Here is a 19701-nt window from a genome sequence, read left to right as displayed (position 1 = left end):
CCCTAGAGAAACCGTTGGTGACAGTAGTATAGCATCCCTAGAGAAACCGTTGGTGACAGAAGTATAGCATCCCTAGAGAAACCGTTGGTGACAGTATTATAGCATCCCTGGAGAAACCGTTGGTTACAGTAGTATAGCATCCCTAGAGAAACCGTTGGTGACAGTAACATAGCATCCCTAGGGAAACCGTTGTAGTATAGCATCCCTAGAGAATCCGTTGGTGACAGTAGTATAGCATCCCTAGAGAAACCGTTGGGGACAGTAGTATAGCATCCCTAGAGAAACCGTTGGTGACAGTAGTAAAGCATCCCTAGAGAAACCGTTGTAGTATAGCATCCCTAGAGAAACCGTTGGTGACAGTAGTATAGCATCCCTAGAGAAACAGTTGGTGATAGTAGTAAAGCATCCCTAAAGAAACCGTTGGTGACAGAAGTATAGCATCCTTAGAGAAACCGTTGGTGACAGTAGTATAGCATCCCTAGAGAAACCGTATTAGTATAGCATCTCTAGAGAAACCGTTGTAGTATAGCATCCCTAGAGAAACCGTTGGTGAAAGAAGTATAGCATCCATAGAGCTACCGTCGCTGACAGTAGTATAGCATCCCTAGAGAAACCGTTGGTGACAGTAGTATAGCATCCCTAGAGAAACCGTTGGTGACAGTAGCATAGCATCTCTAGAGAAACCGTTGTAGTATACCATTCCTAGAGAAACCGTTGGTGACAGTATTATAGCATCCCTAGTGAAACCGTTGGTGACAGTAGTATAGCATCCCTAGAGAAACCGTTGGTGACAGTAGTATAGCATCCCTTGAGAAACCGTTGGTGACAGTAGTATAGCATCCACAGAGAAACCGTTGGTGACAGTATTATAGCATCCCTAGAGAAACCGTTGGTGACAGTAGTATAGCATCCCTAGAGAAACCGTTGGTGACAGTAGTATAGCATCCCTAGAGAAACCGTTGGTGACAGTAGTATAGCATCCCTAGAGAAACCGTTGGTGACAGTAGTATAGCATCCCTAGAGAAACCGTTGGTGACAGTAGTAAAGCATCCCTAGAGACACCGTTGGTGACAGTAGTATAGCATCCCTAGAGAAACCGTTGGTGACAGTAGTATAGCATCCCTAGAGAAACCGTTGGTGACAGTAGTAAAGCATCCCTAGAGAAACCGTTGGTGACAGTAGTATAGCCTCCTTAGAGAAACCGTTGGTTACAGTAGTATAGCATCCCTAGAGAAACCGTTGGTGACAGTATTATAGCATCCCTAGAGAAACCGTTGGTGACAGTAGTATAGCATCCCAAGAGACACCGTTGTAGTATAACATCCCTAGAGAAACAGTTGGTTACAGTAGTATAGCATCCCTAGGGAAGCCGTTGATTACAGTAGTATAGCATCCCTAGAGATACCGTTGGTGACAGTAGTATAAAATCCCTAGAGAAACCGTTGGTGACAGTAGTATAGCATCCTTAGAGAAACCGTTGGTTACAGTAGTATAGCATCCCTAGAGAAACCGTTGGTGACAGTAGTATAGCATCCCTAGAGAAACCGTTGGTGACAGTAGTATAGCATCCCTAGAGAAACCGTTGGTGACAGTAGTATAGCATCCCTAGAGAAACCGTTGGTGACAGAAGTGTAGCATCCCTAGAGAAACCGTTGGTGACAGTATTATAGCATCCCTAGAGAAACCGTTGGTGACAGTAGTATAGCATCCCTAGAGAAACCGTTGGTGACAGTAACATAGCATCCCTAGGGAAATCGTTGTAGTATAGCATCCCTAGAGAATCCGTTGGTGACAGTATTATAGCATCCCTAGAGAAACCGTTGGGGACAGTAGTATAGCATCCCTAGAGAAACCGTTGGTGACAGTAGTAAAGCATCCCTAGAGAAACCGTTGTAGTATAGCATCCCTAGAGAAACCGTTGGTGACAGTAGTATAGCATCCCTAGAGAAACAGTTGGTGATAGTAGTAAAGCATCCCTAAAGAAACCGTTGGTTACAGAAGTATAGCATCCTTAGAGAAACCGTTGGTGACAGTAGTATAGCATCCCTAGAGAAACCGTATTAGTATAGCATCTCTAGAGAAACCGTTGTAGTATAGCATCCCTAGAGAAACCGTTGGTGAAAGTAGTATAGCATCCATAGAGCTACCGTCGGTGACAGTAGTATAGCATCCCTAGAGAAACCGTTGGTGACAGTAGTATAGCATCCCTAGAGAAACCGTTGGTGACAGTAGCTTAGCATCCCTAGAGAAACCGTTGTAGTATACCATCCCTAGAGAAACCGTTGGTGACAGTATTATAGCATCCCTTGTGAAACCGTTGGTGACAGTAGTATAGCATCCCTAGAGAAACCGTTGGTGACAGTAGTATAGCATCCCTAGAGAAACCGTTGTAGTATAGCACCCCTAGAGAAACCGTTGGTGACAGTAGTATAGCATCACTAGAGAAACAGTTGGTGATAGTAGTATAGCACCCCTAGAAAAACCGTTGGTGACAGAAGTATAGCATCCCTAGAGAAACCGTTGGTGACAGTAGTATAGCATCCCTAGGGAAACCGTTGTAGTACAGCCTCTCTAGAGAAACCGTTGTAGTATAGCATCCCTAGAGAAACCGTTGGTGACTGTAGTATTGCATCCCTAGAGAAACCGTTGTTGACAGTAGTATAGCATCCCTAGAGAAACCGTTGTAATATACCATCCCTAGAGAAACCGTTGGTGACAGTATTATAGCATCCCTAGAGAAACCGTTGGTGACGGTAGTATAGCATCCCTAGAGAAACCGTTGTAGTATTGCATCCCTAGAGAAACCGTTGGTGACGGTAGTATAGCATCCCTAGAGAAACCGTTGGTGACAGTAGAATAACATCCCTAGAGAAACCGTTGGTGACGGTAGTATAGCATCCCTAGAGAAACCGTTGGTGACGGTAGTATAGCATCCCTAGAGAAACCGTTGTAGTATAGCATCTCTGGAGTAACCGTTGGTGACGGTAGTATAACATCCCTAGAGAAACCGTTGGTGACAGTAGTATTGCATCCCTAGAGAAACCGTTGGTGACGGTAGTAAAGCATCCCTAGAAAATCCGTTGGTGACGGTAGTATAGCATCCCTAGAGAAACCGTTGTAGTAAAGCATCTCTGGAGTAACCGTTGGTGACTGTAGTATAGCATCTCTAGAGAAACCGTTGGTGACAGTAGTATAACATCCCTAGAGAAACCGTTGGTTACAGTAGTATAGCATCCCTAGAGAAACCGTTGTAGTATAGCATCCCTAGAGAAACCGTTTGTGACGGTAGTATAGCATCCCTAGAGAAACCGTTGGTGACAGTAGTATAGCACCCCTAGAAAAACCGTTGTAGTATTGCATCCCTAGAGAAACAGTTGGTGACGGTAGTATAGCATCCCTAGAGAAACCGTTGGTGACAGTAGTATAGCACCCCTAGAAAAACCGTTGTAGTACAGCCTCTCTAGAGAAACCGTTGTAGTATAGCATCTCTAGAGAAACCGTTGGTGACGGTAGTATAGCATCCCTAGAGAAACCGTTGGTGACGGTAGTATAGCATCCCTAGAGAAACCGTTGTTGTATAGCATCTCTGGAGTAACCGTTGGTGACTGCAGTATAGCATCTCTAGAGAAACCGTTGGTGACAGTAGTATAGCATCCCTAGAGAAACCGTTGGTGACAGTAGTATAGCATCCCTAGAGAAACCGTTGGTGACGGTAGTATAGCATCCCTAGAGAAACCGTGGTAGTATTGCACCCCTAGAAAAACCGTTGTAGTATTGCATCCCTAGAGAAACCGTTGGTGACAGTAGTATAGCATCCCTAGAGAAACCGTTGGTGACAGTAGTAAAGCATCCCTAGAGAAACCGTTGGTGACAGTAGTATAGCATCCCTAGAGAAACCGTTGGTGACAGTAGTATAGCATCCCTAGAGAAACCATTGGTGACAGTAGTATAGCATCCCTAGAGAAACCGTTGGTGACAGTAGTATAGCATCCCTAGAGAAACCGTTGGTGACAGAAGTATAGCATCCATAGAGAAACCGTTGGTGACAGTAGTATAGCATCCCTAGAGAAACCGTTGGTGACAGTAGTATAGCATCCCTAGAGCTACCGTTGGTGACAGTAGTATAGCATCCCTAGAGCTTCCGTTGGTGACAGTAGTATAGCATCCCTAGACAAACTGTTGGTGACAGTAGAATAGCATCCCTAGAGAAACCGTTGTAATATAGCATCCCTAGAGAAACCATTGGTGACAGTAGTATAGCATCCCTAGAGCTACCGTTGGTGACAGTAGTATAGCATCCCTAGAGCTACCGTTGGTGACAGTAGTATAGCATCCCTAGAGCTATGATTGGTGACAGTAGTATAGCATCCCTAGACAAACTGTTGGTGACAGTAGAATAGCATCCCTAGAGAAACCGTTGTAATATAGCATCCCTAGAGAAACCATTGGTGACAGTAGTATAGCATCCCTAGAGCTACCTTTGGTGACAGCAGTATAGCATCCCTTGAGAAACCGTTGTAGTATAGCATCCCTAGAGAAACCGTTGGTGACAGTAGTATAGCATCCCTAGAGAATCCGTTGGTGACAGTAGTATTGCATCCCTAGAGCTACCGTTGGTGACAGTAGTATAGCATCCCTAGGGAAACCGTTAGTGACTGTAGTATAGCATCCCTAGAGAAACCGTTGTAGTATAGCATCTCTAGAGAAACCGTTGTAGTATAGCATCCCTAGAGAAACCGTTGGTGACAGTAGTATAGCATCCCTAGAGAAACCGTTGGTGACAGTAGTATAGCATCCCTAGAGAAACCGTTGGTGACGGTAGTATAGCATCCCTAGAGAAACCGTTGGTGACAGTAGTATAGCATCCCTAGAGAAACCGTTGTAGTATAGCATCCATAGAGAAACCGTTGGTGAGAGTAGTATAGCATCCCTAGAGAAACCGTTGGTGATAGTAGTATAGCATCCCTAGAGAAACCGTTGGTTACAGTAGTATAGCATCTCTAGAGAAACCGTTGGTGACAGTAGTATAGCATCCCTTGAGAAACCGTTGTAGTATAGCATCCCTAGAGAAACCGTTGGTGACAGTAGTATAGCATCCCTAGAGAAACCGTTGGTGATAGTATTATTACCATTATTGATCAATAACTAAACGTGCACTTTCCTCGCCCTAAGCGATAACATATTACTGTCATGCCATGGAAGCGAATGAAACATAGAATTTGCACTTAAAATTGCACTTAAAACAATTTAAATGGAAATGTTTTAAATGCACACAAAGCTCTTGTAAAACATTTTAAAGAATTTTCGAAAGTATTGACCATTAATTGATTAGCATAAAATGCATTTTAAATCGCAAGCAAAGGCTGCAGTTATGTTACTACATGTATTGAAAAGTATAACGTGAACCACTTTAGAGAGCAAACAAATAGTATTGGTAACATGTTTCGATATTGCAGTCATATCAACACAATAACATTACAAATACTTGTACATATACGACGATCATTCAAAAAAAGTAAGCACTTCTGAGAGGGAATTATTGCATTTATACATATACAAGATTTTTCTAGAAACTTTCCCATTAATTTGCAAAATTTCTTCCAAGTAAAGTTATTTTGCTTAATGTAGTTCTATTTCATAACAAACCAATGATTTTAAATGGCATTGTTTTCATTTGTAAAACAATACAATTCATCAGCTTTGAAATTGATATTGTTATTTTTTATATGTACGAATAAAGATATTGACTACGGAGTAGTATGTGTATAGACAACATAACCACTGCAAAGTCAAATCTATCATATTCCAAATTCCATCAAGTTCCTTTTTGATTGCGTAACTCTGTCTGAGTGTTAAGCACAGCGCCCTGAGAAAACGTCGTAAACACAAATTACACACGAGATTGTCGCTGCTGATGTCCAGTAAGCAGGATAATTCAAAACGGTAACAACAAACGAATATAAAAGTCATAACGCTGCACATGAATGTAAGTTTAGGCCACGTTAAAACAAAAAACCTTACAGGAATAATATCTTTATGTACCCCCGCCCCCTTCCCAATATATTGTTCTGTATACACTTCGGCGTCATCTATTTTTCTAAAACAAGTGCTTGATTCTCAGAAAGTATGGTTAAGATATCTTTGTTATTTTTACATTTTACCAATAATGTCAAAACGTTTGGTAGCATTATACAAGTGAACATGTATGTTTAATCACTAAATGATTTACGTACAACCTCATTGTATACCGTGTGCTCTGGCCTGGAATTATATTGTTAAATTACTGGTTCCAGCAGTACGCTTCCTGTTTACCTGTCGGCACAATACAACAGCAACAAATGCGTGTTTAAATGACACACCGGAAGTTCAGTCAATTTTAACCGGGTAAAATGGGAACCGAGGCTAAAAATGCGTGTATGATGTACATTTCTTCGAATGCGTATCAGTTTTTACGTGAAGAATTGTTAAAGCATCTAAGCATCTCTGCAAAACGGCTGTTGGTTTGTGTAGTATACATTATAATATAAAACATAATTATTCGAGGGACGTTATTGACATTCGTAAACTACGACGTAAACTACGTTACCATTCGAGCCATTTTTATGATGATCAATCTATTACATTATGTGCCGCATCAAGGAATACGCTTATTAAATTCATAAACGTTTACGATTTATTGTAATAATGATAGCATAAACTAACAAGACCTTGTTTAGATTATTTGCCCGTTATATGCAAGATACGTATACAAAATATATTTTGCATGGTTACGATTGGTTTGTTTTGAGTTTTGATCGGCTGGCAGCTGCGAGAGCTCTGGGCGAAAGTAAATTTGGTCAGTAAGTGAGTTGCGAGTGGAAAGACATGAATGTATGTTTGGTTCTTGTTAACTTAATCGTAATACGTAACAATGTGTAGTAAGTTATATTTTGGTACATGTTGTTTTTTATAAATGAAAGTAATCTACAGTATAAATGAAAGGTTAGTTAAAGCAATTGTTGATGGCTAAACAACTTCAGAGCATTTTTTGTATCTTTAAGTATTTTTGAATGTCATGAAAATACTTTGTGAACCTTTATTTGCTATGTCAATTGCATTATTTTGAATGTTATTAAGTATATGATGTAAGTGTCTTGCTTGTTGTGTTTGGGTTATTTCAGATAACCGTACATACGTTCCTTTACGTTCCTTTACGTTCCTATACGTACAATAGCGCTACGATGTGTTCCATTACGTTCTGTTATGCTGTTTGGTAGACTGTTCGATTCTATGGAATAAATGTGAGCGAGTATATTAAAAACGAGTTCCGGTTTATTATGTGAAAAAAAGATCCCGCGGTTTAGTGACTTGAAATCGCAATACCATCATTGATACAACTAATTATGTTTACGTGAAGTTAATAATAACACACAGAATTCGGAGTGAAATGAGCTATAAGGTAGGGGGCGAGGGCCATTTTTAAGATGTTTCGAGAAGTAAAAACCAACCGATATGTTAGAGTCAAATTCCGAAATAATACGATACTCTTTGAATAGAATAGAACAACTTGAATTCCTCTTGCACTGCAATTGATTATTGATTATAAAACTATGGAAACTACGTACTATTAACAGAATTAGCTGTTTGAAAGCCAAGTATACAGGCATTAAAACTTATGTTCAAAAGCTTCTGGGAGGTCAGAGGAAATGTGCAAATTTTAACGAAACAAATACTGTACCGCTCACAATGACTGTGACGTTTTTATGTAAAATATTGCATATATAATAACCCCTATCGATTTAATATAACTACTATAATAGCATCAACACCGCCCTCTACATACTTACAAGTGGTGTCCTGGAAGTTCGCGGGAAAATACTGCAAAATGCTCATTTATTCCTCTGAAAGTGAATGCATGAGTAGTATGGTCTAATTTAATTACGTATTGACGTCACAATAACGCGGGAAAAGATCAACCACTTGAAATCACTTTTAAACATAAAATTGAAACACTTTTGGCAACAACACGTTTAAAATATAATAATTTAGCACTTTCTAAAATGTTGATTTATATTTTACGGGACCTGCTGACACAATATAAACAATAACAAGATCAATAGTTTTCATGTATATTGTTATGCGATGAATTGCGATCCGAACATATCCGAAGATGTTGCGTTCATCGATTGATGAACGCAATTGCCGAAAGGCAGTTCATTTAAGGAATGGAAGTTGAGGTGTAAATATAACGTAATGAAATGAAATGAAGTGAACGTCACGATATGATTTTAATGAGATTGGGGGAGCTTGAGCCCTTTCCCACGAGCCAAACGATATAGGTTTAATTATGCGACAGGGTTCTTCTCCGAGGGTTCTTAAAACATGGTACCATATTGACATTCTGATTTTTGACTGAAAGCCACTAAAGTATTGCCATACGTTTTCTTATGAAGTCCGAAAAACCTGCTTTTTCAGTGGAATCCAACATACCTAGCCGAGGCATACACACTACCGCCCAAAATGGCTACAAAAAGAGGGATGGTGGAATGACAGCCTCTAGTATGTCATGTTAGCGAACCAAACGTAGTTAATTTGATACTTAATGGCAGACAATTTGCCAATTAAATCTGTTAAGAATGGATCAGAATATTTCAAATGCTTGGAGATTTGTTGTTAGTGACATTGAAAAGCGCCTTTCTGAAAAGATTAATTGATTACCTTAAAACGTTTTGAATCGCAAACAAACGCAACTACAAACTACAGGAAACAATCGGCATAAACCACTTTAGACAGCAAGAAAAAAGTCGTTTAAGTGTTTCGTCAACGCAGTCCTTTTCTATTGCACATTCGTATAAAATTGCATTATAAAAACCACATCAATTTCTATACTTATAAATGAAAACGTAAATCAGAGCTTTTCAGAAATTCTAGTAGAGGAGGCAGACAAGACCAAAATGGCTATAGTAACAAGACAGTTGGAAACATCTCCCGGAATAATATTCAAAACAACATTTCTATTTCATTTCATAAATATGGTGCATGGAAGAACACTTAACGAGCTTTTCAAAGCTGTTCCTGATGTTCAATACAGCAGCTTTTACCAGGAGACACTCGCTAAATCCCCGGTTTACTGCAGCGCCGGATGTCGGTTGTCAGGCGGCTGCCTTCTTGTCTCGTACAACAGACAGACGCACCAGTGTCGCCTCAGTGACGCTCCTCGGTATGATCTGGCTGGGAATCAATTGGCCGAACTTCAGGTGAGAGCAAAACTTACTTCCCATTTAACCATTTCTGGTCAAACCTCGATTGTGTTCTATCAAACATGCAGCCTACAGCAATATAGCTCACATACCAGAATAGGGATGCCATGAAACGGATTTAACATGAAGAATGCATATCTATGTGATATTAATTACCATCTTAACAAATCATTAACTAAGAAAAGAATCTTTCTCAACTATAAAAAAAATCATTTAAAACCGTGAAGCATTGCTTTGTCAAAATAGCATATTTTTTTTAAATTTTTGTCTTTATTGATATTGATTCTGCCGTTTAACATATATAGAGGATCTGACATGAGGTGTCATTTAATACCAATTTTTATTAAACGAGTTCAGGAAAACTGTTAGTTAGCGAGCCTTTGGCGAGCTTACTGACTGTTTTCCTGGACGAGTTTAATAAAAATTGGTATTAAATGACAACGAGTGTCAGATTCTTTTTATCACATGCTTTTTCCGGTATAAAATGGCAAAAAAACCTACCTGTTTCACCTGCGATGCTGATGAGCCGAATATCACCAAGTGTTGTCATTTCCCGCGCTACATGCATTGCAGGAATGTAGTACCAGGATTTATTTAAAACAGCATATATACCCGATCGTTTTATTTCCGTTTATTTAAGAATGCATTCTCAGATGAAATTCAGTAAAAATCACACTGTAAACACTTTGATTTTAACGAAATCTTTCTTTCTGTTATACCGGAAGTGAACATAAACATCATGACGTCATCTAGTAGATGTGACGTCATAATGTTTATGTTCATTTTCGGTTAAAATAAACTAAATTTTGGACGCTTTTAAATTTGCTTTTTCAAGATATCAAGACGACATACTTTGTTATCCTCTTAATATTTAGAAAGAAATTCAACTACTCCAACAAAACAAATATTTATTATAGAAATAAAATAAGAATTGAAGGTTTGGTATACAGGAATATTACCAATTAGCAGTTCCTTTTTGCCAATTAACTTTTTATATAAATGCGGAGCGATATATTTTCTGACCAATAGATGAAGAGCAATGTTATATTACACATGTGTAATATAAAAAAATACGTGACGGTTATATTAAACCGGAAACAAGGTGTAGCATGTGATAAAATTGCTATTATATTCGGTTGGTAATGATTTTGCCACTTTCAACATGATTATTACTGTAAGTTTTGACTGCTGGGCTTGTCCTTATATTTTCATTGTATTATTGATTGTTCTTCTGTTGAGAATGCATTATGACGTTTTAAGTCAATTACCAAGATCGCAATACGGTTTTGGCAGGCTTCCCCCTTTCATTTATTTCCATATAAATTATGTTTGTAGAACTCCCCGGACTGGACCACTTACGTGAATGTAAATGGCGATTGTACGCCTTCCTCCTGCTTAAACAGTGGCACCTGCACGGATGCAATCGGGAGTTTCACATGCGCGTGCCCCGACGGTTACACGGGGCACAGGTGTGACGTGGACATCGGCCACTGTGCGTCCAATGCCTGCTTGAATGGGGGTGTTTGTGAGGGCGGACTGTTGTCGTACACGTGTCAATGTCCTAGAAGTTACAATGTCGGACCCCGCTGTCAGTGTCCTGCTACGTGGGAGCTGGTGCAGTCAACGTGTTTCCGTGTTTACGCTATGTACTCGGTCGGGATTATCCAGGTCACTACTTATGCGTCCGCAGCACAAACTTGCAGCAGTTTTGGTAGCGGTGCTCATTTGGGAACAATAAAGAACGAGTCTGACCTGAACAACCTCAAGGCCTACACTGGAGCCAGCAGTTTGTTTCCCGTCTACATGTCTGCAAAATACATTAGTAGCAGTGACATGTTTGAGTGGCACGACGGAAGTCAAGTCGCATTCAACTGGGCGCACGGGGAACCGGTTAGTACGGGTGCTTGTGTGGCATACGTGTCGTCGTCTGCGTATCAGTTTTACGGGAAAAGTTGTTCAATAAAGAAGTTTCTCTGTCAGATTGATATTTGATAAGAGTTGGATTTCCAGAATAAAATAATTGGATAGAAAAATGCTGAAACTATACTAGTGCTTCGATTAACGAGAGATGCTCCATATGCAATGCTATTTCTAGGTTCTTAGATTGTATCTGACATAAAACTGTATAATTTTGATATTCGTATACTCCCCACGTAACCTGATGTATGCGTTCTTAATACATTCCTGGACCGAAACTCAGTTTCATTACACACTATGCCTAAGTGCATATAATTTACACAACTTGTGGAATAATGAAGAACATAACAAATGAAATACTAGAATTGCCATATGTACATTAATAATCTTACAAATTGTTTAACAATATTGAAAGTTGTCGCAATATAATTAGATTATATTTTTAACGGTAACTAAAAAAACATGGTGAACAATGTACCTCTAACACATTCTTCCAAAATATATTTCAAAGCACGAGTTTAGTCATTCGTTTAATGGAAATAATCTCCTGCTTTGTTGTCACAAGACCTGTTAATTGTTTATTGACATTTAACTATTTCTTGAAAACAACTATGAAATCCAGCAGTTTAACAATGTCAGAAAACCTCAACAGCGGAAAATTGATGGGTACATACTATTAACATGGAAACCATTCAGCGATATTTCCAAACTGGTAAATTGAGCTGAGACAGCGACGAAGTATTCTTTCTATCATGTAACATGATGTATTGTCGGCCACATACTAGCTCGTATTGACAAGTCTAGGCTAGTTTTGTGGAAATAATGTGTTTCCAGGTTGTCCAGCCCCTTAAAACATGTCAATTCAGCGATCCTGTCAACGAGTAAGCACTATGTACTATTAGAAGGGACCTTACTTGTGAAGGGGAGTTCATACCCTGCAAATGACTGTAGTGTTTACTCGTCGACCGGATCACTGTTTTTTTATACTTTCTGAAACATTAACAAATTTCTTCAACTAGACAAATGTCCAGGTGATAATTCTTGTTCCTATTGTATTGTGGTCATTGTATGCATGCACTTTCGTTTAAAACCTCACTATAAAGCGTTTACGTTTGATTGCGAAGTAAATGTGTGACAGTTCCCGGTTTCACTTGGTCTGTCATGTTTTCAACTCATGCCATTAAAGAAAGCTATGATCATTTTCAGAAAAAAATGTTTGAGTCCAAAAAATATCAACACGTTATACTTGCTGTTTCAATTGGAAAATTCTTTACCAAAATATTCATTATGATAAAACATTACTTAAAATGCCTGCTCTGTCATTTCATTTTGAATGAACAACGAGAAAGTTTAAGAGTTGTTTGCAAAACAAATTGTAATTGTAAGGTCGCTGATGAACGCATAAATCATGTTCCTCTTTTTATTTATTGTACATGGCATTCATAATTTGTACACTGTGCAAGTATCTGGGTGACGTAGGGCATAATCCATAGTTCACTCGTACACGTAACCTTTTAAGTAGTGGTTCGTAGCCTTGCATTAATCACGTACGAATGTCTTGCAGTAGTGGTTCATAGCCTTGCATTAATCACGTACGAATGTCTTGCAGTAGTGGTTCATAGCCTTGCATTAATCACGTATGAATGTCTTGCAGTAGTGGTTCGTAGCCTTGCATTAATCACGTACGAATGTCTTGCAGTAGTGGTTCGTAGCCTCGCATTAATCACGTACGAATGTCCTGCAGTCTTCGGCCGTTTTTGTTGGTAATAAACTAGTTTTATATTGGTTTCACGGTATCATTGCGGTATCATTGTTTTGAAAAAAATATTAGAAATAATGGCTACACGCAGATGCTCCATCATGTTGTTGAAGCTGTACACAAAAAATATGCATTTGTTACTTCAAACAAAAATTTCGAAACAGGTTTCCAAACCGCTGAAACCCTTGAAACCAAAACTGAAACTAGTTTATTTTCAACAAAAACGCTCTAGAATTGATCATGAATGTACAACGTACTTATTTTCATATTTAAGGTTTGATCGCATTTTTATGCTGTATGGACACAGTCGGGCAGGCGAGCAATTTCCATGAAGCGCGCTCTGGTTAGGATTGATACATTCTCGCAAACATTAAGATAATTATTAAATTAAAATATTCTTGTTAAACTTAAAGCAATTTCAACTAAGTGGAACATCTCCGAGAAGTTGCTTTGTTATTACATTCCGTGTTTTATATAAGGGATTATATTTCCAATTACTTTATAGATTTCATTTAATGTTAAGGCAAATGTCGATTGCTGTTAGATGTACGCACACCAATTAATCTAGATTTGTATTAATTATTTCGTTATTTTCTAATAAATCCCCTTCAATTACTCTTGACCTTAGTTTTGTATTGTTACGCCGAACGTTGGTTTCAGAGTTGTTAAATCCACTTTCCGCAATCCTCTTTTTAAATATATAGAGGATAGTTGTTGATTTCAGTGTAAGATCGACTTTATTCCGGGAGTGTCATAGGAAACACGAATGGCTTAGTCACTGATCTCTGTAGGCATTTTTATATCCGCTTTCCAGTTAAGCACATCAGAAGCTCGCAGAACATGAATTGTGTCGTGACCTCTAGGGCCAAACTCTGGGAAGGCCGACATGCTGTTATCCGCCACGTCGAAGTCATCAAGTTGGCGTCGTAGCTCTTCAATCTCTTTACGAACTCTCCGAGTCTCAGCCAAATGACGACGTTCTTGAATAAGCCGTTGAAGCCGCGCTCGCTAACGCAAAAGTTCACCGCGTAAATTAACATCAGGAGAGGTTTTCTTTTGCGTCAGCTTATATAAGTCTGATTTCAAACGCACCTCTTCATTTTCAAGACCAACCAGCTGATTTTGAACGTTTTCTTTGTGACGAGCCCCAGTCTCCGCCATTTTGACAACGAACAAAGAAAACAAACGTCCAAAACGGATTCAAACTAAAGAACAGGTGAGAAAGGCGCCAAATGAAGAAGGGCGGACAACTGAACCTACGGCAATGAGAAGAGTTCCCGTCCTTAATTATTATTAAATTTCCTAAAATTTTGTTATCTTTATTGAACACTTTCTGCTTTATGCGTTTAATACATGCACATAAATAATTGTAAGAAAAATCCAACAAAAATATTACTTATGTATATATATATATATATATATATATAAATATAACTTATATATATATATATATATATATATATATAAATGATCCAGATGATAATAAATACCAAAAGAAACTAAATCCTAGTAGGTTTTTATTGTATGTTGAATCATACTCTATTTACAGGAGTGATGGATATGTTTTGCGACATTTGTCGAGCATCAATAATGTAGATAAGTAATATGTATGTATCAAGCTTGAACTTCGAACAGTTTTATTATGAGGAAAAGGCATCAAAGGGATTATACTCCGATTATCATGCGGTTTGATAATAACAACTCTCTCTCTCTCTCTGCATATATTCTATATAATGTTACACAGTACAAGATAGCCAAAATCAATGAAATATTTCAAATGAAAATAACACTGTAGCCAACATGCATTATTAATTGAATGATAGTAACTATGACACTGACGCTCCATATAATATAACCATTGTCATCGTATTGAACAATTACATTCATTTTACTTAAGAGTATACACAGTTTGAATTTGTGTTTGCTTCAAATGTATTACAGTAAATTACACGTACATGGATCCAGTCAGTAGGAGCAGAGTAACGAACGGAACCATGCGGTTAGCTGTGGCGACTGATCGCCCTCGGGCTGTGTCCGTAATACCTGGGGTAATGGACAAACAGACGATTCTGAATAACTATGTTTAAAGACACATATTGTAAAAGCAGTTAATTTAATGAATTTGCCTTTTTAGATGAAACGGCTTTGCAAATGAAACAATTGCTTTAGGGTCAATTGTTTACGGGTTCTCGAAAAATGTCTTACGGAAATATCTATAAATCATCAATCATCAATGAATGCTTTGTATTGAATATCTTGCTGGGATTCAGGATGTATACGAACTCCATAGCAATATGTTTCATACCGTTCTCGAAGTGATGCCCCTTACCATATAACAGGAAGGACACCTCATCACTACCGCGTATATTTGTAGCGTAGCATTTGTATTTGCCGAAGTCCTCTTCCACAACATTCCCAATCCGCAGCGAGAGTAACTTTGTGTTACGGTCTTCATCGTAGATAGATATGCCGTATTTTGCGCTGTTGACCAGTTCCTGATCCCGAAACATTCATACACTGATATCGTGAGGATTAGCCGTGATAGTGCAGTTTAGAATCATCTCCTCACCATTCTCTTTGCTCCACTGATGGCTCAGCAATGTCACCTGCGGTGCGACTGGAATCATGGATTCGTGTTGAAATAAGATCGTTATGTTGATTGAACGTACACTTTTATATATGCATACTATCAGTTTAAAGCTAATTCGTTAAAGTTGGAAAAATTGATTGTGTGTTCTTGTTTACCGAGTTTTGTGTTTATTTGGCTACGTTTTGATTAATTCGAATGCACTTTTAGCAAGACTCGTAGTCGTATGTTTCTATTATAGTATCGTCAGTTTGGGTCATATTCTGTAGCGTGGTTAAAATCTGAGAGTTTGTAAATGGGTTAAAGTCTTGGGGTCGACGGACCAAGTTTGAGGCAGTCTGCCTAGTTTAGGATTTGAGAGACTGCTTTGCTTAAGGAAACTTAAAACATTTGACAACTAGTGAGGAAATATCTAACAAAAATAAAACTTTTATTATTGGACGCGTTTGTTATAGTATTCGTTTGGAAGGCTGAGTGTATAAGTACAAAATCGTAACAACTACACTGATTGATGGTGCACATGTACGCTACCTAATTGCATTCCAAACGACAATTCATTTCTTACAGTCATATAATAAATAGGCTCAAGACCACAGTTATCTGCCCCCCGTTGACCAAGATCCGGATGTGAATACAGAAAAAAAGAGTGCTTGTGTTCAAGTATCAATAATTTATTAAAATTGAATAAAAAAGAAGCAAAAAATGTTCTTTTTGCAGAGAACTTGACTGAATTTGACACTCTATTGCAGAAATTGATAGTTTTCAATGTAAATATTGGGTAAATCATAGCTTGTGGAAGTCTGAAAATTAGCTGTTTGTAGCCGATTGACTCCCTGGCGGAAGGGTTATGTATTTGAACTCAATTTTGACAGTCGGGTCAATGGTCAACATGGTGTTTTCTTGTGATTATATTTTGTGTCTTGAATTGTTCTAGAGATGCCATGTCCTTGTTTTTCAACTGGGGTGTGTATAAAGTCAAAAGCCAGGTTAGTGTCTATATGAAACATAAAGTAAAAACAACTGTGGTCTCACGCCATTTGTATCAGTTATCATATCCCAATTTACATCACGTACATTGTACGGTGACGGTCATCATCTGTGTGGCGATAGGCGCTATGCCGTTGTCGGCCACACATTCATAATCGTCTTCGCAGTTACAAGATATGTTGTAAATTATCAGTCCGTCACCAACCGCGCCGATCACTGAAACACAGATAAAATAGCTTCATTTAAAATCTGAAGTGTCGATGGGTTATTTATCCCTCAGTGTCTACATAATTGATTTAGTGGTATCCTTCAAAGGTCGTTCCAAGCATAACACGAACTATTTTTTCTTCCGTTTCGCTTAGTTGTCGTTGTCGGCTGCTACTTTAATTGGAAAAAAATGACCAGGCAGAATGGTGCTATTTAAACTTGTTTATTACAGGCATGGTGAATAAAGAAGAAAAAACAGTCAATGTTATTAAAAACATCACTCATGTACTTTCTTGATAAGACGAAACTGACATTGTACAATGTACGAATTAGTTCCGAAAAGCTCGTAAATTGTTTGATTCTCCAGGAAACATGTATTATAATGGCGAGGTTGTTAATCAAGTAATATAATGACGTTAGGACCTAATTGATTCCGCCTTAGGCATCGTTTGAAACTGAATGCTTCGTCTTTGTTACGTAACGTTGTGTTAAAGTAGAATACAATCGTTTGCACTGATGTTGGCTCGATTAGCATTCGATTTCATCTCATTATCCGATACAAAACTTATAACATACATAGATACTTATATACGATACACATGCGGGTTTTAATTTGGTATTTATCTTAGACTACATTTAATTTCAAGTACAAAATTATAAGTTCCGTAGCCACGTCGAAAGAATGATAGACATGTTCATACCTTCAGTTGCCTTGCTTTGCTCGTGCTTGTGACCGATGGAACTGGTTCCCCATGCACGCGGCACCAGAGCTCTACCGTCCCTCCTTCCAGTACGGTCAGGTTCCCGCTGTGGCCAATAATCATAGGAGATTTTGTAATGTGTTATTTGCCCAAAGTTTCATATAGAATTCGTGCCATTCCATCGTTATTATGTAAAACCTTTTAAGAGTTTGATGTCTTCAAACATAAACTGGATTTCTTTGACCCTTGGCATTCTTCAGAAACTAAAAATCCAAGCAATACACACCAATTGAATGTACCATTAATACCGAAATTGCAGTTATACGGATCTTCAAGTGGCATAAAACGTAATTTCAGAAATATTTTACCATTCACAATGAGCAGAATCTTTGTGCTCTTGACAGGTTGTGTGTTGATTTGACAGAGGTATTCGCCGCTGTCATTGCGGCGGACCTGACGAATATGCAGGTTCCAATCGCGCATGAACGGTCGCTCAATCGATATCCTCTCACCATCGATGATTCGCCGGTCTTTTAGAGTTAACAGCGTCAAATTGGGGTTAATCCACGCTACCTGTAAAGGTTATTAAATGTGTAAGTTGTGGTATCGAAGAACCATCCACGTCATGAACTGCATGTCGAAAGGTGAGTATGAGTTTGAGTGGTGTCGAGTGTAGTCGTATAATAGATGGATATATTAAATGGGATTCAACATATTCACATTATGTCTTCAAAAGTGAAGGAGTTAAAACACATTACTTAAACAGCATGTGGATTTAAACATTGGTTCGTGACACAAACACGACCTCACCTTGTGACCGCCGTGGAACTCTACTGAGCAGGGCAATATGGCCATGCGGCCCGACTTCACCTTGTGACCGCCGAGGAACTCTACTGAGCAGGGCAATATGGCCATGCGGCCCGACCTCACCTTGTGACCGCCGAGGAACTCGACTGAGCAGGGCAATATGGCCATGCGGCCCGACCTCACCTTGTGACCGCCGAGGAACTCTACTGAGCAGGGCAATATGGCCATGCGGCCCGACATTACCGTAACATTTATGGCATAATCGTCAATGTTGTATGCCTGGTTGCCAAAAGCTGAAATGTAAATACAATCATCGCAATATTGGAACATGTGTTTACTGACAATTTTTGCATTTTTCCGCAATTGAAATGATAATTGTACTTGCGAATTACTGGCAATTTGTTGTATATCACTCTGTTTCTTGAACTATGAAAGTATCTTAATGTGACCGGGAATTGTAGCACTTTTAGCTCATATCACTAATGGTAATAATACGAAACGGGCGCGGATAGAAGTGCATACACTTAATCATACAGAAGTGTTATGTGACGATCGGCAAATGTCAACCAAGGCGAGAGTCTTCATTTGTACTGGTCCAGTGATAGCAGACCAATGGAAGGGGTTCGCAGACCATATACGACCATAATCCGGTATAGACTTGAATCAAATAACAGTTATATAATCGAGTCTAAGAAGTAAAATAAACTAGTTCATGTATAAAATAAGTTCTTACCGCGAACAATGATAGATAATACAGCAACAACAGATACTCCGGAATTCATTTTGCTTTAAGATTTTAGAAACTATTGAAATGGCACAAACAGTTCATATAACTAGATACGTACTCGTATATACATACATACGTAAACAAGTTATGCGTGAGAGACTTGTGAGATACATTGGATTGATGCCAAGAATTCCTGATTTTCGATTAAGAAGGTAACCTCGCTAGGCCAAGCTAGGCCTGCATGTACCTGGCAGAGTATGCAGAAGGTTTCAGTCAACATCATCTAGAAGTAGTAGTAGTAGTAGTAGTAGTAGTAGTAGTAGTAGTAGTAGTAGTAGTAGTAGTAGAAGTAGTAGTAGTAGAAGTAGTAGTAGTAGTAGTAGTAGTAGTAGTAGTAGTAGTTGTAGTTGTAGTTGTAGTAGTAGTAGTAGTAGTAGTAGTAGTAGTAGGAGTAGTAGTAGTAAAAGCAGTAGCAGCAAGCAGCAGCAAGCAGCAGCAGCATCTTTCTCATGCTATTTTCATATGACATTTGAAACCACTTAAAAGTCGTGATGAGGTCACGGCGGGATCAAGCCATAATGCAGCCAATGGGCGCGGACAGATCTTAATATTATCGAAGAAGCAAACAATACAGGGATAACATTTCTTTTCTTTTAAAAATACAAATTGATGCATATGGCTACATGTTCACATGTAAATTTTATAATTTGCAAATGAACTTTTTTTGATTACAATTAAGTATTCGTATTCGTTTGCCAGAAGTATTCACA

At 38.7% G+C, this 19701-nt stretch overlaps 1 protein-coding gene and 1 pseudogene across 1 annotated transcript; both read right to left on the bottom strand.

The window, feature by feature from the left end:
• Nucleotides 1-10859: 10859 nt before the first annotated feature.
• Nucleotides 10860-17520, bottom strand: LOC128226245 (opioid-binding protein/cell adhesion molecule homolog; annotated as a pseudogene).
• A 533-nt stretch (nucleotides 17521-18053) lies between these two features.
• On the bottom strand, nucleotides 18054-19052 carry LOC128229393 (uncharacterized). Its single transcript, XM_052941294.1, has 2 exons — nucleotides 18938-19052; nucleotides 18054-18497 (listed from the first exon to the last, which is right to left on the bottom strand). The coding sequence occupies exons 1-2, from the start codon at nucleotides 18984-18986 to the stop codon at nucleotides 18142-18144; spliced, it is 405 nt and encodes a 134-aa protein (XP_052797254.1). The 5' UTR covers nucleotides 18987-19052; the 3' UTR covers nucleotides 18054-18141.
• Nucleotides 19053-19701: the final 649 nt, after the last annotated feature.

Source organism: Mya arenaria, chromosome 3 (assembly GCF_026914265.1).
Source record: "Mya arenaria isolate MELC-2E11 chromosome 3, ASM2691426v1".
Taxonomy (NCBI): domain Eukaryota; kingdom Metazoa; phylum Mollusca; class Bivalvia; order Myida; family Myidae; genus Mya; species Mya arenaria.
This window is presented reverse-complemented; position numbering and strand designations above follow the sequence as displayed.